Source organism: Macaca nemestrina, chromosome 3, assembly GCF_043159975.1.
Source record: "Macaca nemestrina isolate mMacNem1 chromosome 3, mMacNem.hap1, whole genome shotgun sequence".
In the NCBI taxonomy this organism is placed as follows: Eukaryota; Metazoa; Chordata; class Mammalia; order Primates; family Cercopithecidae; genus Macaca; species Macaca nemestrina.
In genome coordinates, this window is record NC_092127.1 from 49724715 (window position 1) to 49749920 (window position 25206).

Consider the following 25206-nt stretch of genomic DNA (forward strand, 5'->3'; position numbering starts at 1 on the left):
AAGCAAATTATTTTGCACTCATATAGAGACGATGTGTCATCCTCAACCAATAAGATACTATTTTCTTTGGAGGTGAGAGAGAATTCACCTTTGGGGCTAAATTAGAAAGAAATGGCTGATCACTTTGCATTTTCTGTTCGTGACGTGGAACATGGTTCAGTAGAGAATATTGTCAATAGAGCCAGTGTGACATTTTAGGGTCCTTGAGCTGATTGGTTTGAGATATATAATTTATTTTACTATCTTCAGTATTTTCATGTGTTTACAGACACCCTAGATGGCATGATGTTATGCATCTGGGAAAATAGCAAACTGAAAAATAAGAAATATCATTCTTGGAGAGAAGTTTTGTTAGGTACAACTTGCATGAGAACCTATCCCATACTCTCACCATTATACATTTCAAAGGCCTTAATGATTGTCTTTCCCTCATTAGGTTCTGGACCTCTGAGCAATGTTACATGACTATGGGGAAATGCTTATTTTTTTCACAAATACAGGCTTATTGTGAGTGAAAACAGAACATAGACTTTTTAAGCAAAAAGTTGGATACTATCGTCTCTCTTTGAATATACAAGATTTTTCTTGGACATTGTGATGTTAACCAGCAGACAAGAAACTTAGACTACAGTGTCTCACAATAATATGTTTTAGACCAAAAAAAGAAAAAGAAAACATAATTTGTGGTTTAACACATGTAGTAATCAGGTAAAGACAAGCTAATTCCTTGGACACATCTGAATTTTTTTCCTTTGTATATTTAAAATCACGGAAGGCATAAAACTAGATTAATAAAAGTCTTTTTATTTCTCTTAAGTGAAAAATAATGTGGTGATTGCTGATTTTAAAATGCCTTTTAAAAATAAGAATTACATCAAGATAGTGCAGTCATTTACACTAAATAAAAATAAAGACTGGCTTGGATTAATGTATCACTGCCTATTAAAAGGTATTGTAACATTTCTGCTCTCTAAAGAAAGGAACCTATTTCTCATTCACAAAATTATTCCAGACAGTATCCAGTCCTTTAACATATCCATTATAAACATACCCCAAAATGGCCAAATTATAGATGTCCTTTCATCTATTTCTAGCAGCCCATCAGACTGTTTATATAATTTGGGTCTACCCAGTCAATCTCCGACTCAGCAATATTTTTCCCTTAAATTTTTTTTATACATAACTCAATAACCCATTTCACCACAGTTGATCTTATTGGCCATGGAGTCAATAAAAATTTAGTCGTTAAGGTCTCAAAACTTCATGACAAGATTACACGTTGCAGTATATACTACCTTTGAGTGTTTTACTAGGAACTTTTGATTTTTCAAAAAATCACTTAGATATAATGAAGCTTAAAACAAAATATGAAAACATTTCTGGGGATTTCCCCCAGATCTTTCAGGTTTCCTGATAGAAACCATTTCATTTTTCAATGCAGTATGATATTGATCTCAAGCCACAAAAACTTGAGACATAATCAAAATTCCCATAATTTTCTTTCTTAAAGAAAGGAAGAAAATATGGAGACATATTTTCAGCCCAGAAATCAATAGCCACATCAGGAAGACAAAAACATGCTTCAGTTATCTGCCAGGGTGCCAGGTTTAACAAGGTTAGACTATTCTCATCTGGTTTCTCATCACAGTTCCAGGTGGGATTAAATTTGCTTAGAATATTGATTGGCTCCCATGCTGCATCTTCTTCAAATGTCCAGGAAAAAAACTATTTTTCTTCTTCTTATAGACTCAGTCATTAGCAGGAACATAGAAAAATCCATTTTTGTGCACCTCCTAGCCCTTTGCAACATTGACTGGTGTTCTACCGGTGACATTTCCATTCTCTTGGCTGTTTGGAAATTTCCTGGTAACATGTAAAGAATGACTCACTCAAATGCCTAATTAAGGTTGAATGACTTGGTGTGGACACTCTGGCCACCTTTTAAACAGCATTATTAAAACTGTGTTAGCAATTTGCTGAGAGAAATAGTCGTTGCCGATTTGAAGGAATGGACTTTGCTGTAGAAATGCATAAAGTTGGGTGCAGCACACCAACATGGCACAAGTATACATATGTAACAAACCTGCACGTTGTGCACATGTACCCTAGAACTTAAAGTATAATTTTTAAAAAAATTAAAAAAAAAAAAAGAAATGCATAAAGTTTATGGCCAAGTCGCACGTAGCAGGATGATTTCTTTTTCTAGCTCAGGAAGCTGGCCAGTTTGCAATGACATGTTATGATTCAGAGAATCTGGAGCATGTTGAAATCTACAGAGTGGATCCAAAAAATGTCCTATCTGTCAAAATAGCTGCTTAGCAGAAGCAATGGCCTTTAACCTCTCAAATCCTACTCAAGTCTTAAGGGAAATTAGTCTAATGGTCTTTATTGATAGTATTCTCTACTGAACCATGTTCCACTGTACGAATAGAAAATACAAAGTGATCAGCCATTTCTTTCTAATTTAGCCCCAGAGGTGAATTCTCTCTCACCACCAAAGAAAATAGTATCTTATTGGTTGAGGATGATGTCATACCTATAAGAGTACAAAATAATTTGCTTCTGAAGTACAAACAAGAATAACATCAGGATCTGTTTAGTGGACAAGTCAGCTACAAAAACACATGCACAGTACAATCCCAATTTTTGTGGGTGTCTATTTATATACAAATAAAAGAATAGGAATGATCATCTCTGAATAGTGGGATTTCAGGTAACTTTAATTTTTGCTCTATGTTTCTTAATACTTCCAAATTTTTCACAATCAGCATGTTATAATCAGAAAAATAATCATTTTTATTAGAGATTATCAGAGTAGATCTTTTCTTTTTTTGTTTTTTGTTTTTCTTTAGATCCTTTCATATAAAGGAATTTTGTCATTCCCAAAGAAAATTCCAACATCTTGTTGCAGTATATTGCTTATGGAAAAGAGTGAGTGGTATGTGTCCTCTTTTTCACTGCAGGTTCTCCCCAGGATATAGCAGCCGTAAGAAGCCAAGCAGCCCTCCAGAGCATGCGAACGTCACGGCTGATGGCACAGAACGCAGGCATGATGGGAATAGGACCCTCCCAGAACCCTGGGACGATGGCCACTGCAGCTGCGCAGTCAGAGATGGGACTGGCCCCTTACAGCACCACGCCTACCAGCCAACCAGGAATGTACAGTATGAGCACAGGCATGACCCAAATGTTGCAGCACCCAAACCAAAGTGGCATGAGCATCACACATAATCAAGCCCAGGGACCGAGGCAACCTGCCTCTGGGCAGGGGGTTGGAATGGTGAGTGGCTTTGGTCAGAGCATGCTGGTGAACTCAGCCATTACCCAGCAACATCCGCAGATGAAAGGGCCAGTAGGCCAGGCCTTGCCTAGGCCCCAAGCCCCTCCAAGGCTGCAGAGCCTTATGGGAACAGTCCAGCAAGGAGCACAAAGCTGGCAACAGAGGAGCTTGCAGGGCATGCCTGGGAGGACTAGTGGAGACTTGGGACCATTCAACAATGGCGCCAGCTACCCTCTTCAAGCTGGGCAGCCGAGACTGACCAAGCAGCACTTCCCACAGGGACTGAGCCAGTCAGTCGTGGATGCTAACACGGGCACAGTGAGGACCCTCAACCCAGCTGCCATGAGTCGGCAGATGATGCCATCGCTCCCGGGGCAGCAAGGCACCAGCCAGGGGAGGCCAATGGTCATGTCTGGCCTGAGCCAGGGAGTCCCGGGCATGCCAGCATTCAGCCAGCCCCCAGCACAGCAGCAGATACCCAGTGGCGGCTTTGCTCCAAGCAGCCAGAGCCAAGCCTATGAGCGGAATGCCCCTCAGGACGTGTCATACAATTACAGTGGCGACGGAGCTGGGGCTTCCTTCCCTGGCCTCCCGGATGGTGCAGATCTTGTGGACTCCATCATCAAAGGTGGGCCAGGGGACGAGTGGATGCAGGAGCTTGATGAATTGTTTGGTAACCCCTAGTCAAGAGAGGCCCCAAGAGCCATGACTTGAGTGGTTAAAGCTTAAAAAGTGAAAAAGAAACAGGATGTTGACCCATCCTTGTTTTTTGTTTTTTTGACCCACGTAAACTGAGCAAAACTGCAGCTGGCTGACAGTGGAAGATCCAGGTGCCAATCCACAGCCCCGCCGGGCCTCATTTCACCTGATTTTCACACAGCAATCGAGATGAGACGCCACGCAGATCCCTGCTGCGAAAGAGGGAGACACCCAGAGGAGCAGGTGGGAAGACAAAGCCAGCCAGAGCCCCTCTGCTCAGCCTCAGCGTGCCCTGTGATCGCCTGGCCCAGCAGGAGCTACTTCAGCCAAGAGGGACTGTTACCCAAGAGAGGTATCCTCAGACCCTCCTGCCCCAGGTCGGGAGACAGCAGCTTTGGAGACACAAAAGAGACAGAGCCTCGGCCAGAGAGAGTCCCCCAGAAGAGGCTGGGTGGTTGCACAGGCCAGGTGCACAGGTTGGAAATGCACTGAACTCTGGGTGCCAAGAGATGTAAGGCTTCGAGACATGCTACTGAATTTGGAGGGCAGGCACGAAGAACAGCGAGATAGTCACAGGGAGACAACAACAGATCCTACAGGCCTGTCTGTCTCCTGCCCCATGATGACCCTCAGGAATTGCAGAGGCTCCGCTGTCACAAGGAGAGCAGGCTAGGTTTGGAGCACGGTCCATCCGGCAGTCCTGGGGCGTCTGCCCTCTGCTGGTGCCCCTGGTGGCAGTCCCTCCAGGTAGGGCTGGAGCCCACTGGCGCCCAATACAAAACATCCAGGTGGGTCACATCTACTTCTGGCGGGCGCAGGGCAGAGAAACCCCTACTGGACGCTGTGTGTCTGCCAGCCTGGAGCCTGTCTCCAGCCCTGCCTTTATTCCTCCTTGCCTCCACACCAGCTCCCCTCGCTTCTCCTTACAGACTATCCAAGAAGTGAAGCTTATGTCTTTAGGGAGCCTTGGGCAGAGTCCACATAAATGCAGGAAGAACTTAAGACAATGCCTGAAATGCAAAGGCAACACTGGAGTCTTCTTTCTCTAACATGTGTAGAGTTGAATGAATATCTCTGCCTGGAACTGAGAGGGCTGCTCTGATGTTTGGGCATTGGTTTTTGTGAGCCACATCTGATATGTCTGATATCCCCGGGAAGGAGTGGCCTGGAGGTCAGTGGTTCAGGCTCCCTTTGGGCGAAATCCCGGGAGTGATGCTCTAAAATCCACCTTTCCCATCATCCCTACTCATCGGAAAGATAAATATAAAATCCCTGAGAGGTGAAGGAGCTAAAAAAGCAATTGCTCCACCTTACAAATTTGGATATAAAGGAGATGTAGTTTCTTTCATATGAGCAAAGTAGTCCTCTTCCAAAGTCCTGTACAGTTGTTCTTTGTCATTGATGCACATCTGCCCTAAGCGAAATCTGTTAGAAGGAATCAACAAGGCTCCTTGCCTCCCCTCCCAATCCCCCTTTTGGAGGCCCTTTGGCTTCAGTGTTGTCCTAAGTGAGAGTGGTGTGTACTTTTCTCCTGTCCCCTCCTCCCTCCGCGTCCTAGACACTGGCTGCCTCCTGTGCACTCCCAGGCAGCTCACCACAGAGGAATCGCAGCCTGTGGGGTTGGACTGGCCACACTCAGTCCTGAGAAGGCGAGTTGCCATGGAAAGCTGGGAGCAGAGAGGTTTAGGAGAGGAGGTGGCGAGCAACATTGCCTTTGACTTGCTCTCAGTGTACCCCGCGTTGTAGATCTGCTCAGCAAGGGGCAGGATGTAAGGCCAGAGGTGCCTGGTGGGTGAGAAGTCCAGGCAGGGGCTGGGCGCCCTCTCCGAAGAGGTGGCAGCAGAGTGACCCTGAACTCCCCACATGGGGACTCATGCCACTGGGGAAACTGAGTGGAAAGAGATGAAACCAAAAAAAACAAACAAACAAATGAGAAGACACAGAAAACATAATTACCTTTTCCTGAAAGGTACAGGAAATAAATAAGCAATGATGAGAAACTGGAGGTGGCTAATGGAAGTGGGACAGGGGTGGGGGCTCCATTATCTTTTAAAAGCTTCCTCCAAATGCTCAGTACTAGGACCAACTAATAGAGAGATAGATTTGAATACGGTGGTTTTGTTTTGGTTTTGTTTTTACTACGGTGCTGATGTATATGTAATGTCTAAAAAAAGTTATTTGTACATAAGTTTTTACAATACTGCAGATATCACTGGGTCTACTATCTGTAAAAAATATACATATAAATATATATATACTGTTTGTTTAAAATAGAGTATTTTTATTTCATTCCTTAACTCATCATCACAGCAGTGGTATTGCACTTCAGATGACATCTAATGACTAATTTGTACTGTATGACCTATGGGAACTTGCTCCATTTTATTCAGATTTTTCTAGTTTTCTGTTTTTACTTTGTACATTGAGCATTGCTTATTTCCTTTTAAGAAATGTACAGAACTCTGAAATGTAGAAATGAAGTGATGTTGACATACCACTTTTAAAGAAAACAAAAATGAAAATAAAAGATTATCTGAATCAATCCAAAGTATAGTTTTTTAAGATCCTCACTGGATCTCCAAACTTAATTAAGCAGACATTATTCCTGGGTTTTAATTGATTAACTGCAGTTCTTTTCTCAAAATTTTGATATCATTCTTTAAATATTTATTTAATGGGAGAGATCTATCATTCCCAGCCTTTGCATTCAACTTCTCAACTGATACTTTCTAAATTTACTGTCGCACTCTGAAGGATGTGGCAAAGGGAAGGGAGGAAAGTCAACTTTGCATGGAACATAGTGCAATCCATTTGTAGATTCAGTACCACAACAGTTCCATTTCCAACTGGTTCATCTGGAGGTAGGGAGGCTCCACTGGAAAAATAAATATTTTTATCAAAAAAAGAAAAATCGGAATAGATTGAGGGGAAGTAATAAAGGTTCTCGTTCTACTTTAGTGAGCACTGTCAGTAAACAGCCTGCACCACCCCACTCCTACCAGGCCACTTTGCATCTCAAAGCCATGGCCTGGCTTCACCTGCACCCACCCACAGAATTGAAAGTGCTTAGAAGTTTATATCCCTCTGGATTGACTTTAGCCAGTGACTCACTGGTGCAGGAGTATAAAAGCCCAGTTAACTTGTCTGAACAAAGTCAGATATAATTTTGCTCCAGAGCTCTACTGCAAGATCAGGCAAAGGCTGGGACTTGGTTTAAAGGTGCCCCGCAGGCCGGGCACTATGGCTCACACCTGTAATCCCACCAGCACACTTTGGGAGGGCAAGGCAAGCGGATCACTTGGGCCCAGGAGTTTTCAGAGGCATGTGAACCAGAGCAACTCCATGTTAAATAGGAGCTGGGTAAAATGAGACTGAAACCTACTGGGCTGCATTCCCAGACGGTTAAGGCATTCTAAGTCACAGGATGAGATAGGCGTTCAGCACAAAATACAGGGCACAAAGACCTTGCTGATATAACAGGTTGCAGTAAAGGAGCCAGCCAAAGCCCACCAAAACCAAAATAGAGACGAGGGTGACCTCTGGTCTTCCTCACTGCTACACTCCCACCAGTGCCATGACAGTTTACAAATGCCATGGCAAGGTAAGGAAGTTACCCTATGTGGTCTAAAAAGGGGAGGCATGAATAATCCACCCCTTGTTTAGCATATCATCAAGAAATAACCATAAAAATGGGCAACAAGCAGCCCTCGGGGCTGCTTTGTCTATGGAGTAGTCATTCCTTTATTCCTTTGCTTTCTTAATAAACTTACTTTCACTTTGCACTGAGCACTCACCCTGAATTCTTTCTTGCATGAGATCCAAGAACCCTCTCTTGGGCTCTGGATTGGGACCCCTTCCTGTAACCTATTTCTGTCCTGTAACAGTCTGAGACCAGCCTGGGCAACATGGCAAAACCCCATCTCTATGGAAAAAAAAATACAAAACAGCCGGTCATGGTGATGCGTTCCTGTAGTCCCAGCTACTCAGGAAGCTGAGGTGGAGAATCACCTGAACCAGGAAGTCGAGGCTGCAGTGAGCTGTGATCATGCCACTGCACTCCAGCCGGGGTGACAGAGAGAGACCCTGTCTCAAAACAAAACCAAAAAAAAAGGGAAAAATAAAGGAGCCCCCTATTTTGGTTTTTCCCCCTTCTCTGTCCTGTTTCCCCCACTCCCTTTTTCACCTCTTGAGAGCCCTTTGTTAATAAATCACATAGATGTGAATCCACCTCTCCACTTCGAGGAAATGACCTAAGACTCATCAAACTTTAAAAAGCTTAGTATCACAACATGTTTCAAAACTGGGTTAAGAGGAAAAGTAGGCCACAGGATAAAGTCATCATCAAAAATAGGTACAAAACAAAGGTAAGTTTTACTATACACAAACCAAAAGAAACAAACAATTTAATTATGGAAGAAGAGGCCATCACTCCCCTTAGTGGGTTATGGTTCCAGACGGGTTGGCAAATAACCCCATGTAGGAAACAGTGTGGCACTGGGCTTTGTTCTTTTGATATGGGCTTGCAACTCTCCCAGAAAACATGGGATAGAAAATGAACTGATTCTGGGGTGGAGGGAGGGCACGGGGACACTGACACTAGAAGTAAAAACGTGAAGCTCTGAGAAGAGTTGATTACTCCTAGTTCCAATCACTTCAAGCCACATATTTTTACTTATACTCGTTTGGCACTGGATGAATGGAATACCTTTCTCTTTTCAAATCAGTTCTTACATGTTTTCTTACTGACCTTTATAAAATCCTAGTGCAGTAAGTGTGGTGATGGGGGAAGAAAGAGGAGAGAATAAACATTTTTCTAGAAAGTCACTAGACATCTGCCCCCAGTGAGGAAAGATGTATTTTATTGGTGATTAAGGAACATTCCACAGCATTCAATGAGCTGTTTCTGCCTCTGACCATTCTTTTCAAGGAAGAGTGTGTCTGGAGAAAAAGGGTGAACATCAAATGACCTGATTTTCTTTATTAATGACTTTTTTGGCCATACCCCACCCACCTCCAACCCCTAAAAGAAAAATGGGACAGGAAAAATTACCTGAAAATGGAGCAGAGCTACTGCTTTGGGTCACTAGTCTTTACATTTTTATTTTCTTTTTGATTTTTTTCCTCTTTTTGTGAATTCGGTTTTCTCCTCAATTCTCTTTTAAGTACTAAGGACATTAAATTCCTCCACTAGTGTCCTCTGGAGTAGTTGCCACAGACACATGCCTCATTTCATGCAACAGGGGGAGGTAATTACTGCAGCTCTCACACATGTGGGGCCCAGGTGTCTCTGCCACACCTAGGACAGCTGCTAGGCCAGCATGGATGACCATGGATCCATCACTGGATCTCTTAACAATGCTCAACACAGAAAATCTTTAGGGCTACCAAGAATATGATTTTAGGTTTTAACTTCTCTTCAGATTCTTTAACTTTTTATTATAAACATTTTTAAACAACCAAGAAAGTAGAAAAAATAATACAACAAATACCTATATACTTATCAACTAGATGTAATTGTTAACACTTTGCCATAAATGCTTCATGTGTATATTCTGCAGAACCATTTCAAAGTACATCCAACCACTTTACCCCTTAATGCCTCGGGACACAGCTCCAGAGAATGAGGGTATGTATTCTCTTCTCTAGCCACAATATAATTATCACACCTAACAATTAACATTAATTCCCTAATATCATCTATCCATATTCTATGCTTAAATTGTTTCCATTGTCTCACAAAGGTCATCCATAGATGTTTTTTTCTTTTTTTTTCTTTTTTTTTTTTTTTTAAGACAGTTTTGCTCTTGTTGCCTAGGCTGGAGGAGTGCAGTGGGAGATCTCGGCTCACCACAACATCCACCTCCTGGGTTCAAGCGATTCTCTTGCCTCAGCCTCCAGAGTAGCTGGGATTACAGGTGCGCGCCACCACGCTCGGCTAATTTTGTATTTTTAGTAGTGCTAGGGTTTCTTCATGTTGGTCAGGCTGGTCTCAAACTCTTGACCTCAGGTGATCCACCCGCTTCGGCCTCCCAAAGTGCTGGGATTACAGGCATGAGCCACCACGCCCGGCCCATAGTTGTTTTTTTCCAACCAGAATTTGAACAAGGATCTCACATTGCCATTTGGTTTTTATGCCCCTTAAGACTCTCAATGCAGAAAAGTTCTTCTCTATCCCCCACTTCCTGACATTGACTTTTTAAGGCAACGAATCTGATTTCTAAAAGTAAAATTGATCAATTTAGTAATATACAAAAAATGTACATGTAATTGTCAAACTGATCAGAAACCCACATCTCTGTGAGCAGAAATGGTTGCTCCCTGTAGCCAAATCTAATAGGAATGAAAATAATCAAAAGGTTGCCTGGTGACAGCGCAATTAGAACAAAGGAAAATCTATCATTTGAATGTTTAAAGTGACAAGGCCTTAATAGTCTGCTACAGCCATTGTCTATTTCCACATGTTTAACCAAATTCTGTGTGTGTGTGTGTGTGTGTGTGTGTGTGTGTGTGTGTGTGTGTGTTTTACCCTGCCCAGAGCCAATTTAAGTGCAAAACAGAAATTGTTTAAAAATCTTCAATTGTAAGATTTGGAAAGTTTCTTTACAACTTGCAAAGGACATGGTTATGAAGTAATTATGCCTTAGTATCAAAAATTTGCATTCTCATCCTTCATTGGTCTCAATGTATAAAACAATTAAAATGTCACAATCCAAGTCACAACCATAATTTATCAGAATATTAAGTAAAAAGGCCATAGAATCATAGCTTTTTAGCGTATTTTCCCTATTTTACCTAAAAGAAAACCAAGGCAGAGAGCTACAAAGTGCTGGGGTAGCACAGCCAGCAAGTGATAGGACAAGATAGGGTGGTCTGGTTCTGGAATCTTCACTTCTTTGCTTCACAACCTCCTACTGATGGGGTGCCTTGTCCAAATTCAAATGGCCAGTGAGTAGGGGAACCTGAGTATGCAAATATGTCCACACCCAGACCAGTATATTCTCAGTGTGCTTTGGGGTATTTAATACTGTACTGCTATTTGGGATGCAGGAGGTTATGTATTATGGGAACACTTGTATTTAAGTGTCTGTCTTTCTTTTTCTGTTAATATTATTCCTGGCCTTTTTAACTTCTATTGCATCCACAAAAAAAGAAAAGTACAATAAACAACTTTTGAAGATGCCCACACCAGACTCAAGGCTGTCCAATTTTCTTTGGAAAATTGACAGAGGGCCCTTTTCCTGATGTCAAAATGTGTTATATATGCTCACAATTCATTTTACCCTTTCTTTGAAAGCTGTGAGGTAGAATCGTTCTCATTTTACAGATGAAGAAAATGAGGAAAAGTCATCTGCATTGTGCCAGACAATGACTGCACATCAGGGTCAGAACAGCTTTGGGGGTTCTGCTGTATTTTCCATAACACCCTCCAAACCCCACATGACACAGGGCGTACAGCAGAACCCAACCCAGGTTCTAAAGTCGTGAGCATGACCCACCTTCCTCCGCCAAGAGAAAGAATATCCTCTTCGCACTGGTCCCTGGGCAATTCCTTGAAATGATATCCATTTTCTCTTCTTCCTCTTGAAACTGTGCCTCAAAGAGTTAAAGAAACCAATGACTAAAGGAAATTCTTGAGTTTGGAGGATGGCAGATAAGAAAAGAAATAACTTACGGAAACACTGAAACTCTCTCAGCTTATGAGATTAAAAGAAAAAGAAAAAAATGGCTGAAATCCGTTGGAACCAAGATGGCTAACTGGAGTCTGCACAGAACAAGCTTGCTGATGTCACAGCTTGAATTTCCACGACATTTCATATTAACTCCCCTGGAATCTGCACATGCTACCCCTGAGGCAGCATAAATAAATAACTGGACATGCCCAAAGACTTTCCAGACCTCCCCTTTCTTTCAACCAATCACCTACTAATCTCAGAATTTACCCCCTGACATTTTCTAATAAAAATACTGCTTGGAAGCCAGCAGAGGGAGACAGATTTGAGCTTGACTCCTATCTCCCTGTGAGTTGACTTGCAATATAAAGCTTTTGTTGGCTGGGCAGAGTGGCTTACACCTGAATCCCAGCACTGGAGGCTGAAGCAGGAGGCCTGCTTGAGCCCATGTGTTGGAGGCTCCAACCTGGGTGACAGCAAGACCATCTCTTTTTTAAAATTAAATTTTTTTCTTTTCTCAAAAACCTGGTTTTGCAGTATGGTCATCCGGCAGCAAGCTCTTTTGGCTTGGAAACACTTTTTACTTTATAAAGTACATTTTGATAACCTTTTTTTTGTTTGTTTGTTTGAGACACAGTCTTGCTGTGTCGCCCAGGCTGGAGTGCAGTAGGGCGATCTTGGTTCACTGCAAGCTCCGCCTCCCAAGTTCACGCCATTCTCCTGCCTCAGCCTCCCGAGTAGCTGCGACTACAGGCACCCACCACCACGCCCAGCTAGTTTTTTGTATTTTTAGTAGAGACAGGGTTTCACCGTGTTAGCCAGGATGGTCTCAATCTCCTCACCTCATGATTCGCCCTCCTTGGCCTCTCAAAGTGTTGGGATTACAGGTGTGAGCCACCGCGCCCGGCCTTTTATAACCTGTTTTGTTTTGTGCTATCAGTTGATGACTCCCTTCTCTGGCTACTCTATGTGTTTGCCTGATGTCCCCTACATGCCTTCCTATCTGTTGTTTTCCTATAACCAATGAAAGGGCTCAGCTGCCTTATCAGCTTCTGTCTGAAACTTTCCATCAAGAGAGAAGCAGAGTGGCAGGTTACGTCAGTAGTCCTCAGAAAGGGCAGCACACGGGTCAGGCTGCTCTGTCCCCACACAACCGGTCATGACTTCAGCATGCATTTCTAAAACTAGGGCACAACACACTTCCACTGATGATATGGATGTACCTACCCCAAGCAAATTTCAATTCTTAAACAGGAAATGTATGCTCTAAAGGGTGTGTTTCTACAAAGCCATTTCAAGAAAAACAGAATAAAGACTTTATTTATTTTTATTTAACAAATGATACCAAATTACCTTCATGTTGGGAACAGCTTCTGCAAGCATTAAAGGGAAGAGAAAAAGTTAGAATTGCCGCCTCAGTTTCTTGGCAATATTGAGGTCCAGATATTCATCCAGAAAGCTGTTTGCAATTCCCAGGGCACCTAGGAGGGTCAACAAGGCCAAAATCCCCAGACTCAGTCGGAAACCAGTGATCCTGCAGGGTGGACATGAAAGAGAAAAGTGACAAACTGGGTTGTAATAAGGAAGCTGAGAGTCCTGAAATAGGCTGTCCTATCATTGACACTGTCCAGAACATCTATATTTTTGCAATTTGAAAATTTTGGCTCATCACATAAATTAAAGGGAATGCCTAACCATACAGATCACTTGGTTTCTTTGAACATTCAAAGCATTATCAAGGCTAGGCAGGATTTTTCCTTGGTAAATTTCTGGAGACGAGGCAAAATTTTTGCAAGGAACTAGAGTCCACATTCAGTGCACAGTTTTATACTTGCATTGTCCTATCTCATGCCTAATTGTGTATGGCCTGGCAAGACTTGGCCTCGCACAGTATGTATTACTTTTGCCACCACAACTCGCAGTGCTGTTAATATCTCTCAAGAGAAGGAAACTGACCCAGACCTTATCCTGCTACTTTTTGCATAAATACAAAATTAGTGGGTTCTCCTTACCGTTTTTTAGCAGCTTCTGAATATCCCCAGAAGTATAGGTGACGGCCATATATGTACATCAGACCCAGACAAGTAGCAAAAACTATAGAGGGGGTGGGAAAAAAGAAAAGGCACAAAAGACAACAGCAGTCTCTTAAGATGTTGTATGAAGACCGAGAAAATATTCACAAAACACATATCGGACAAAATACTTATATTCAGAATACATCACTGGCAGGAATACAAAATAGTACAGCCACTTTGGGAAAAGTTCTGGTAGTTTCTTATAAAATCGAACATAACATTTGACTCAGCAATCTCATCCCTACGTATTTATCCAAGAGAAATGAAAGCATGTGTTCACAAAAGGACTTGTGTAAGAATGTTCATTGCAGCTTTATTCATAATAGCCAAAAACTGGAAATAGCCCAGAAGTCTATCAACAGGAGAATGGATAACCAAGCTGTTATAGAGTCTATTCAATGGAATGCTACTCAGCAATGAAAACAAACAGATCTATGCAACACAACAATGCTGAGTGAATGAAGCATTACACAGGCTACATACTATACGATTCCAATTATATGAAGTTCTAGAATGGACAAAACTAAACGATGAAACAATCAGAAGTGCTTGCATCTGGGAGTGAGAATGCGGACTGACTGGGAGAAGCAGGAGGACACTTTCTGGGTGGTTGCCATGTTCTAGATCTTTATAGAGATTTGAACCACACAGGTGTGTGTACTTCTTAAAATTCATTGAAGATTTATGCATTTTATTACATATAAAATTTGTCTGAAAAAGAAACATGAAATACAGTACTATGATGTTCTATCATCGCATCCAGTGAAACATATCATTGTCTTCTCTATGTTAGGGCTCCATTCCCTTCCTCAGCACCTCACAGATGCAAGTTGCCAGAGCCCTGTTGTAAACATTTGGAGTCTGTGTGTGGGACTGTGATATGCTAGATTAAATTTATTATTTTACTTGGCCGCACTTTTTTTTTTTCTTGAGATAGGGTCTTGCTCTGTCACCCAGGCAGGAATGTGTGGCATGATCAGGGCGCAGTACAGCCTTGACCTCCTGGGCTCATGCAATCCTCCCACCTCAGCCTCCTAAGTAGCTGGGACCACAGGTGTATGCCACCAGGCCTGGCCAATTTTTAAATTTTATTTGTAGAGAAAAGGCCTCCCTATGCTGCCCAGGCTGGTCTTGAACTCCTGGGCTCAAGCCATCCTCCTGTCTTGGCCTCCCAAAGTGCTGGGATTACAGGTGTGAGCCACCATGCCCAGCCCCATATCTACCATAAACCAGGTATTACTTTAAGGATTGAGGTTGGCAGTGAAAAAGATACAAGCTCCCTGACTTCATAGAGCACACATTCTCTCAGCAAAGACAGACAACAAAGACAAAAATGAGAAGAAAAGTGTAAACTTGAAAGTGCTGTGAAAGAAATGAAGAGACATGGGAGAGAGAGGAAGTGGAGGAGGCTGCCAAAATGGGGTAAAGGAAGGCCTCTGGAGGGGATGACATCTGTTTGGGGCCAGAGAACAGGAACAAGGGGACCAAGCAAAGATCTGGGAAGGAAGAGCTGGTAGACCCTTCCCAGGGTCTGAGGAAGCCGAAGAGTTCTGAACATGGTTCTCAGTTTTGAGACTCCCTGTCTAGGGAGTTACTCCCAGAAAGCCAATGAGAACAGTTCAGCAACAGTTAGTAGGTGACTGACTTTGGATGAGAAAGAATGAAAAGAAATTTCTGACAAGATATTCAAGAAATCCTTTCTGACAGGCATTCTGCCTCATTCAGCCTATCACAGAGAAATCCAAAGGGTCAAATGGCAGAGACAGAGTCCCATTACCAAAAGGCGCTTTTCTTATTAGTTGTTAATGTGCTCTTACGTGACAAGGAACAGCGGTTTCATTCATGCCCTTAAGCGACACAAATATGAGTTGGAATAAAGTGAAGAAGTCTTTCTCTAAAGGACATTGTACCTGAAATTCCTCAGTTCACAGTAAAAACTATAAGGAAGACAGTGATGGGGTTGCCTTTGAAAGCAGCTGGATTTTGGTTTATTTAAATCTTGGCAATCAAGTATAGACCAAAATGAGACAGTGAAAGTTACCAGAAAAAGGGGATTGAATTTCTCCAACGAAGGTAGCAGGGGCTGGTCTGCCTCACTGTTAAACGCAGAAGCCAAGTTTAGAGAAAGCCCTCAGCTCACCAAGGATATCCCAGTCAAACAGAAAGTGGGTGTTTGTAGAGTCGCTACATACAAACGGCAGCACTACATACTTGGAGACCTTTAAGAAAAGGTGCATGGGTTGTCGGCACAAATGCCTACAGACCCGGCTCTGCACTTGAAAGGAAAAATTTCCCCACATTGGTGAATGTCAAGTTGGAAAAATTAATTAACATCTCTGTACCTCAGCTTCCTCATCTGTAAGGTAGAAATTAATTATAGACCCTCCCTCATATGAAGGCTTTAAATCCTGTAAATCTGACGCATGGGACAATGTATGCATAACACTTAAAAACACTACCCGGCAGCCTGGAGCGGTGGCTCACGCCTGTAATCCCAGCACTTTGGGAGGCCGAGGCGGACAGATCATGAGGTCAGGAGATTGAGACCATCCCAGCTAACACAGGGAAACCCCGTCTCTACTAAAAATACAAAAAGTTACCCGGGCATGGTGGCAGGTGCCTGTAGTCCTGGCTACTTGGGAGGCTGAGGCAGGAGAATGGCGTGAACCCGGGAGGCGGAGCTTGCGATGAGCCGAGATGGCGCCACTGCACTCCAGCCTGGGCGACAGAGCCAGACTCCGTCTCAAAAAAAATAAATAAATAAACCAGTACCTGGTACATAATAAGGGCTCAATAAATAATAGCCACAATGACAATTATTATTATTTTCTTTTTGAGACAGGGTCTCACTCTGTCACCCATGCTGGAATGCAGTGGCGCTATCATGATTCACTGCAGCCTGAAACTCTTGGGCTTGAGAGCTCCTCCCACCTCAGCCTCCCAAGTAGCTGGGACTACATGTGTGCCCAGATAGTTTTTTAATTAAAATTTTGTAGACACAGGGTCTCCTTTGTTGCCCAGGCTGGTCTTGAATTTCTGGCCTCAAGCAATCCCTCCACTTTAGCCTCCCAAATTGCTGGGATTACAGACATAAGCTGCTGGGCCTGGCCAGCTATAATTATTAATGTGAATTTTTCATTCTGTGTTCTCTTCCTTCAATTAATTAGAATTATAGATGACCCTTGAACAACATGGGTTTGAACTGCACAGGTCCATTTATACACGGATATTTTCCAATAAATATATTGGATTGTGCAGGAGGTGGGTTTACAAAAATAAACACATAAATATATTGGAAAACATTTTGGAGATTTGTGACAATTTGACAAAACTCACAAATGACCCACATAGCCCAGAAATACTGAAAAATTAGGAAAAAGGTAGGTCACCAATGCATAAAACAGATGTAGATACTGGTCTATTTTATCATTTACTATCATAAAATATACACAAGTTTTTAAAAATATTCAGCAGAAAGCCTATATAGATATATATATGAATTTTGTACAAAGTTAAAATTTATCAAAGCCTACAAACACAGACCATAATACATGGTGCCATTTGTAGTTGAGAGAAATGTAAACAAATGTAAAGATGCAGTATTAAATCATAACTGCATAAAATTAACTATAGTAATACTGTGCTACTATAAATATTTTGTAGCCACCTCCTGTTGCTATTGCAGTGAGCTCAAGTGTTGCCAAGTATCTGCTTAAAAGGTGATGCTAATCATCTCCACCTGAGCAGTTCTTCTCTCCAGCAAATTGCATATCTCAGTAAAAAGTGATCTCTCAGGGTTTTTGCCTATTTTCATCAATGTTTAGTGCAATACCATAAACCTTGAATAATGCCATGAGACTCATACAGATTGCTACTAGTGGTGCTGAAAGTGCTCCCAAAAAGCAGAGAAAAGTCATGATATTACAAGAAAAAATTGAATGACTTAATATGTGTCATAGATTGAGGTCTGCAGCTGTGAGCTATGGTTGACCACCACTGCAAGATAAATGAATTCAGTGCAAGGACCAGTGGAAAAAAACAAAATGAAGAAAAGAAAAAGGAAAAGATAAGAAAAGAAAACAGAAAGAAAAGGTGATTTGTAAAGCTGTCACTTGCAGCTATACCAGCAGGGGGAAAAACCTTGCACTTTTTCCAAAATATCTTTTTATCTCATACTGAAATGCAGCTTTTATGTGGGGGCAGGATTGCTATAAGAAACACATACTTGTAGACTCTAATAGGATTTGCAAAAAAGCAAAATCCTTATATGACAATTTTAAGCAAAAGGAAGATGAAGGATCTAAAGCTGAAGGATTTAATGCCAGCAAAGGATGGTTTGATAATTTTAGAAAGAAGTTTAGCTTTCAAAATATCAAGATAACAGGAGAAGCAGCTTCTACCAACCAAGAAGCAATACATGAGTTCCCAGGCACCATTAAAATCATTGAGGAGAAAGGATATCTGCCTGAACAGGTTTTTAATGCAAACAAAAGTGCCCTATCCTGGGGATTTAAAAAAAAAAAAAAAGTCACAAAGGACATTTATTAGTAAAGAAGAGAAGCAAGCTCCAGGATTTAAGACAGGAAGGGATAGGCTAACTCTACTGTTTTGTGTAAATGCAGTCAGGTTTATACTCAGGATTGTCCTTATCTATAAAGTTGCTAACCCCTTGAGCCTTGAAGGAAAAAGATAAACAGCACCTGCCAGTCATTTGGTTGTACAAAAAAAAAAAAAAAGCTTGGACAACAAGAACCTCTTCTCTGGATTGGTTCTATGAATGCTTTGTCCCTGAAGTCAGGATGGAATTACCTTCTAACATTCTTTTGATATTGGACAATGTCCCTGACCACCCAGAAACCCGTGAGTTCAACGCAGAAGGCATAAAAGTAGTCTACTTGCCCCCAAATACAACATCTTTAATTCAGCCTCTAAATCAGGGGGTTATCAGGACCTTTAAGGCTCATGATACAAGGTACTCTATGGGAATGATTGTCAATGTTATGGAAGAGAACCCTGATAGAAAAAGCATTATGAATGCCTAGAAGGATTACACCATTGAAGATGCTAGCATTGTTATAGGAAGGTTGTGAAAGCCATCAAACCTGAAACAATAAATTCCTGCTGAAGAACACTGCGTACAGACGTTGTGCATGACATTCACAGGATTTACAACAGAGCCAATCAAGGAAATCATGAAAGAGATAGTGGCTGTGGCAAAGAATGTGAGGGGATAAAGGGTCTCAAGATATGAATCTTGGAGAAATTCAAGAGCTAATAGACACCACGCCAGATGAATTAACAGAAGATGACCTGGTAGAGACGAGTGCTCTGAACCACTGCCAGATGATAAGGAAGAAGACAGAAGAGGCAGTACCAGAAAACAAATTGACATTAGACAATCTGGCAGAAGGGTTCTGATGATTCAAGTCTGCTTTTTTACTTCTTTTATGACATGGACCCTTCTATGATACAAGCACTGAAACTAAAGGCAACAGTGGAAGAAGGATTGGTACTATATAGAAACATTTTTAGAGAAAAAAGCAAAAACGTCAGAAATAGGTCTATAAATTTATACCTACTGCGCCTGCCAATTCTGTCTCCCCTTCTACCTCCTTCACCTTTTCTGATTCTGCCACCCTTGAGGCAGCAAAACCAACCCCTCTTCTTCCTCTTCCTCAGGTTACTCAACGTGAAAATTATGAGGATGAAGACTTTATGATGGTCCACTTCCACTTAATAAATAGTAAATATTTGCTCTTCCTTATGATTTTAATAACATTTTCTTTTCTCTAGCATGCTTTATTGTAAGAATACAGTATATGATACATAAAACATGGAAAATATTTATTAGTAGACTGTACTCAGTAAGGCTTCCAGACCAATAGGATATTAGTAGTTAAGTTTTGGGGAATCAAAAGTGATATGCAGATTTTCTACTATGTGTGTGTGGGGCAGGGGGTCAGCGCCCCAACCCCTCCATTGTTCAAGAGTCAACTGTAGATTATTAGATTTGAAGACAAAGCTCATGTCATTTTCATCCTTGAATATCTAGCATATTGTTTGTCTCAATATTTTTTTCATTATTGAATTAAATTAGAATGAAGCCAAAGTTCATATATCTGCAATATAGCACTCTGACGCACACACTGTTTATTTTGTTTAGTCTCCAGGATTGGTAGCTATGTAGTTGCATATCTGCTCCTCTTTTTGTTTGTTTTTTTGAGATGGTCTCTGTCACCCAGGCGGGAGTGCAGTGGCACGATCTCAGCTCACTGCAGCCTCCACCTCCTGGTTCAAGTGATTCTCCTGCCTCGGCCTCCCGAGTAGCTGGGATTACAGGCATGCGCCACTACGCTCAGCTAATTTTTGTATTTTTAGTAGAGACAGGGTTTCACCATGTTGGCCAGGCTGGTCTTGAACTCCTGACCTCAGGTGATCCGCCCACCTGGGCCTCCCAAAGTGCTAGGAATATAGGTATGAGCCACCATGCCTGGCCATATATCCGCTCCTTAATCATTTAAGCACCATAGTCATCATTAGAACACAGTTGACTGTATTTTAACATTACCTTGGTTGAAATACCACCCAGCCATCCACAATGTAATTATGAATATAGGATAAAACTCCACACAGTTTTGTCTGTGGAAAAAAATAAAGACATAGGTTATTTTATGAGAAAACTTTACACTGAAGCATTGATTTTTCATCTAGAGGTAAATGTTCGCCTATTTTAACAAAAGTAATATAAGAACTTACAAAAGAGTTTAAGTGACCTTTACATTTAAAATCAATCTTTCAAGGTTAAACATTGTTTAAACCTCAGAGCAGGGCCAAGAATCATTCTCCTACATATAAGTTGCCAGTAGTAGAAGTGAGTCATAGCACTTTCCCAAAAGACAGGCCTCCTGAGCCTAAAGATCACTCCATATCTTATCTGAAGAACTTAAGAGATTACTCAATTCATATTCAAGAGATTTCTTATTTTAAAAATTCCCTCACATCCATTGCCTTCCACTTGAGTTACCCAGAACATTACAAAATGGTCTTTAAATAATTCCCTTAAAAAAAAAAAAAAAAAATCTCCTGAAGTAAATGAGTGAGCATATTCATTCCCATTTTATGGAGGAATAAACTAAGGCCTGAGAGCCCAGACCAACATGCATTGCAGAGAACCAAAGATAGACAGCATCCATCTCTAGATTCCAAAGCTCTGTCCTAATGTCAAGTCATATTGCCTCTATTCATAGAAGACTTGGATGGAAAATCTGACACTAATTTAAGCAAAAGGGAATAGTTCTCTGGGAACTATAATTAATTCATCTGCATCTAACAAAAGGGAAAAAGATGAATTATATTCATCCTCCCTCCTAAGGTATACCTCCCAAGTGATCTTGGTTAGGTTGGCCAAGCTCTTTGCTGACAATTTCACCACCAGAAAGAACTTTAACATAATGTGTGATGAGGTCTTGAGTAGATCCTGGTGGAAGGTCATAGTCTACAGGATTGTAAATGATCCCATATCTTTCCTTCAGTAAGCCTCAAAGCTTGAATACTTAGTATTACAAGGCAATTGATCTAGAAATAGATGATGCTGGTTGTTGAAGACCTAGGTCTTTTAGCCTGGGTCACCATAAGTGATCTATTTTCTCTGAATTTAAAAAAAAAAAAAAAAAAAAGCATAATTACGAAGCATAATTCTTCCCTCATTCTCCATAATCCCACAGAAAATTGTGTCTAGATCAATTCAACTTTATCAGCTTATGCCTCAACTACATGGGAAAAAACTCCCCAATAATAACTCAGTCATCTTTTAAAGCTAGGTAAGAAACATGCATAATTAACAAGTTCAGCCGGGCGCGGTGGCTCACGCCTGTAATCCCAGCACTTTGGGAGGCCGAGGCAGGCGGATCACAAGGTCAGGAGATCGAGACCATGGTGAAACCCCGTTTCTACTAAAAATACAAAAAATTAGCCGGGCGCGGTGGCAGGCGCCTGTAGTCCCAGCTACTCAGGAGGCTGAGGCAGGAGAATGGCGTGAACCCGGGAGGCGGAGCTTGCAGTGAGCCGAGATTGCGCCACTGCACTCCAGCCTGGGCGACAGAGCGAGACTCTGTCTCAAAAAAAAAAAAAAAAAAAAAAAAAAAAACAAGTTCAGTGCTCACAGAAAGACGTGGCTGAGGTAGAGTCCTGAAGCACATATGGAAAATTTTAACCCCACCAGCAAAGACAACAGCACGGTTACCCACACACATCTCTAAGAGCCAGGAGGGTGACCATCAGTCCCCTAAAAAATTGGAAATGGGGCCGGGCGCGGTGGCTCAAGCCTGTAATCCCAGCACTTTGGGAGGCCAAGACGGGCGGATCACGAGGTCAGGAGATCGAGACCATCCTGGCTAACACGGTGAAACCCCGTCTCTACTAAAAAATACAAAAAATTAGCTAGGCGAGGTGGCGGGCGACTGTAGTCCCACCTACTCGGGAGGCTGAGGCAGGAGAATGGCGTAAACCTGGGAGGCGGAGCTTGCAGTGAGCTGAGATCCGGCCACAGCACTCCAGCCTGGGTGACAGAGCGAGACTCTGTCTCCAAAAAAAAAAAAAATTGGAAATGGATAATATGAATGCAAAATTGCTTTCTTCTTCCTTTTTGGACTGTTGTCATTACCACCCAAAAGGCCACTAGTGACCCAAGGAATGTCTTGTCTAAAGCCTAACACTGATAATCTCACAAACCGTAACTACAACTTTCTAGAACTCACAGAAGTAAACAAAGTTTTTCCTCCTGCTGTTTCTCGTTCTTGGCATGATTTTGCTTCTGATGGTTGTCTTTCCATTAACGTCTTTTTGGGTGGCGAGGATAGCATCAGTGAAAACATACTTGATAAAATTCGTACTTTATATTACAACTATGCAAAGAATAAACAGCGTTCCCAGGTTTCTTTTTCCTTGGCTAAATCCATAGACCTGTTTCCCACGAGGTAAATGGAGTAGCAGCAGAGGAAGGCTCTAGTCCTTTCACACTCACTGAAATTTTATATGAACTTTTTTGGAAATATAACACAACTGTTCCATCATTTATTGTTTTGTAATACACCTTAAATTATTCCAAATGTAAGCATCAAGTTTTTCCACAACATATTTTTATTCAAAATTAGGTGTGATAAGATTGTTTTAAAAGCACCTTCAAAAATAGCCCAGGTTAGCCTTCATAAAAGTCTAATTACTTAGAGGTTTTTCTAGTGTCCTTGGCTTGGCATCTGGGAACAAAGAGATAATATTGTATAAGAATGTCCTAACTATGTAGAAACCACACTGCAGATGGCAGAAGCTCTTTGGGTGTCTGTCCACATTAGTTGATAGGCATGTGTGCTTTTGTGTCTCTTATCTGAAAGAGGAAGAAGGCCTTTGAGCAAGGAGAAAGGAAATAAAAATAGAGGGGATGTTTTGGAGTTCCCCCTGCTGCCCCCACAAGCTAGGGAACTAGTTTCACACCTAATGGGAAACCAGAGACCAGAACAGACGCTAACGGATCGTCCTCATGAAAAGCTTGGTGAGATTCCAGACACAAGCGGTGCCATGCCTCAGATGACAGAAGAGACAAAGTCAGGGAGAGTCACACTCTTAATCTCCCTCTGCCACAGACCCAGAGCAGCTCCTGGCGGTGGTGGAAGGCACTCCAGAACCTGGGGAGGGTACTGTACTCACAGAGGACTGGGGAGCAGGACAGTGGCACAGCCCCTCCCTTCAATTGCTTGCCAGTGGGAGCTGTGTTCCTGGGCACATCCCCTGTATTCCCAGAAGGAATTGGGAAGATGCGGAACGGGGGTGCTGGGATCCTGGGTGAGCAGCAGGTGGCTAGAAGTCATTGAGATTTAGGCAAGGATGTGATTGCAACTGCATTTGTGCTCACAGATGGCAACACCTGGAGTACTGGAGCAGCTTAGCACCATATCTCTGCACCTTTCTTTCTCAAGAAATAGGCCCTTTGTCCCCTACAAGTGGCTGGTCACTGCTGAGCTCACCCCAACCTCACGTTCCAGCTGTGCTCATTGTATTTTCACCCTGGTCCCTCTTTTGCTGACCTGCCTCAAGCCTTAGTCCCTCGGAAATAAGACTTTGCCCATTTCTTCCTATCATCTCTCAGAGATTGAAAATAATTATGTGACCGCCAGTTGGGTGCCCTGTTTGTTGCCGACAGTCTTCCCTGCTGCCTGCCTGGTGAAAGCACCAAGTATTGCTTGGCCTTGAAATACCTGGAATCCCATTCTACCTGCTAATTGTCACCTCCTCCAGTCCCTCCGCCATGTGACCGCATCCTTCTGCCTGATTCTGGGTCCCTCCAGGCCTGGATGGTATGCCCACAATAACACGTCCTCAGTAAGCTGTCAGCAGGCATGTTGAACTCAAGGGGACCAAACTCTGAAAATTACTTCCTGACAATCCTGTCAGTGGCTAATTACAGTTTCACTGACATGAAAACCAACATGAAAATAATGTATAGCCTCTTTTAAGTCATGAAGGCAGATATATTCTATCCTCTTATTACAGGGGATCCTCAGGAAAATTTCCCAAATGGAACAGCAAACAGCCTGCAGCATCTGTCAATTTCCCTGCCTGTGAGAACAGGGGGTATAGTTGATTATGACCACTGTCTCCTCTCCTGCATGTCCATATTGGAGAAACAGGCTGTCCATGGGAAAACAGGCTGTGTCTACTCATTCCCTGGTGAGAGCCCTCTTTGAACAATCCCATGCTCCTTTGATATGGAAGCTTCCCATGAAAGCGATCTTCATTTGTCTGGGACTGAGGAATTCAGGGGGACATGGAGCTTTAAGTGCTAAAACTGGGTAAGACCCAGAAGCACTGGAAAGAGTTGGTCACTCTAAGGGACAGTCCAGTGGGCACTGTGGAGATTGAGTAGTTAAAGCTGCTGAGACCCCTTGTTGTCCATCCCAATACCATGGAGCCTGGGCCCTGGGGGCTCAGGACTACTGTGCATTCCCACCTGGATCTGGTAGCCAGGAGCAGTGAGGATGGCCCCAAACTAAGTGCTATTTGGGCCTTGTCTCAGTCAATAAGTATACTACAAAGTTTATGTTATTTGGGGGTGGGGAAAAGAATCAAATTGTGGCCTGGCAGCTCCAAATCTGGCAGTTCCTTCAACACTACTCTCCAAACTTTTCTGATTGCATAGCCCTAACAGTTGCACAGCCCCATAAAAATATGCACACATCCTCCTGTAGCAGAGGAGGCCCTTACAGGACCGTACTTGAGCAGGACATGAACTTCCACTGTGTTAAACCATGGAAAATCTGGGATTTATCTATTAGCACAGCTAATACATTCAACTGGAAAAGAATATCATATTCATTATAAAACAAACATAAAAATTAAAGGATGGAGGGCCAGGAAGCTGGTTCATGCCTATAATCCTGGGCCCTTGGGAGGCAGAGGCAGGAGGATCATTTGAGCCAGGAGTTTGAGA

At 42.4% G+C, this 25206-nt stretch overlaps 2 protein-coding genes across 11 annotated transcripts in view; one reads left to right on the plus strand and one right to left on the minus strand.

The window, feature by feature from the left end:
• LOC105493274 (mastermind like transcriptional coactivator 3) overlaps positions 1-5910 on the plus strand; it is a 436328-nt gene extending 430418 nt beyond the window's left edge. For all 4 annotated transcript variants that reach the window (XM_011760794.2, XM_011760797.3, XM_071093013.1 and 1 more), the window contains exon 5: positions 2964-5910. In XM_011760794.2, coding sequence (XP_011759096.2) covers positions 2964-3964 — 1001 coding nt within the window. In that variant the 3' untranslated portion in view covers positions 3965-5910. The remainder of the gene's footprint in view (positions 1-2963) is intronic.
• The window catches only part of LOC105493275 (microsomal glutathione S-transferase 2), a 54497-nt gene that overhangs the window by 7323 nt on the left and 21968 nt on the right, over positions 1-25206 (minus strand). The window contains exons 3-6 of one of the 7 annotated variants that reach the window (XR_011620956.1): positions 20293-20363; positions 13662-13743; positions 13003-13183; positions 11476-11566 (exon numbers count right to left, since the gene is read on the minus strand). Coding sequence is in view for 5 of the 7 variants with exons in the window: in XM_011760801.3 (XP_011759103.1) it covers positions 13051-13183; positions 13662-13743; positions 20293-20363 (286 nt within the window). In the remaining 2 variants the exon portion in view is untranslated. The other 6 variants (XR_011620955.1, XM_011760801.3, XM_011760800.3 and 3 more) reach the window with 6 other exon arrangements.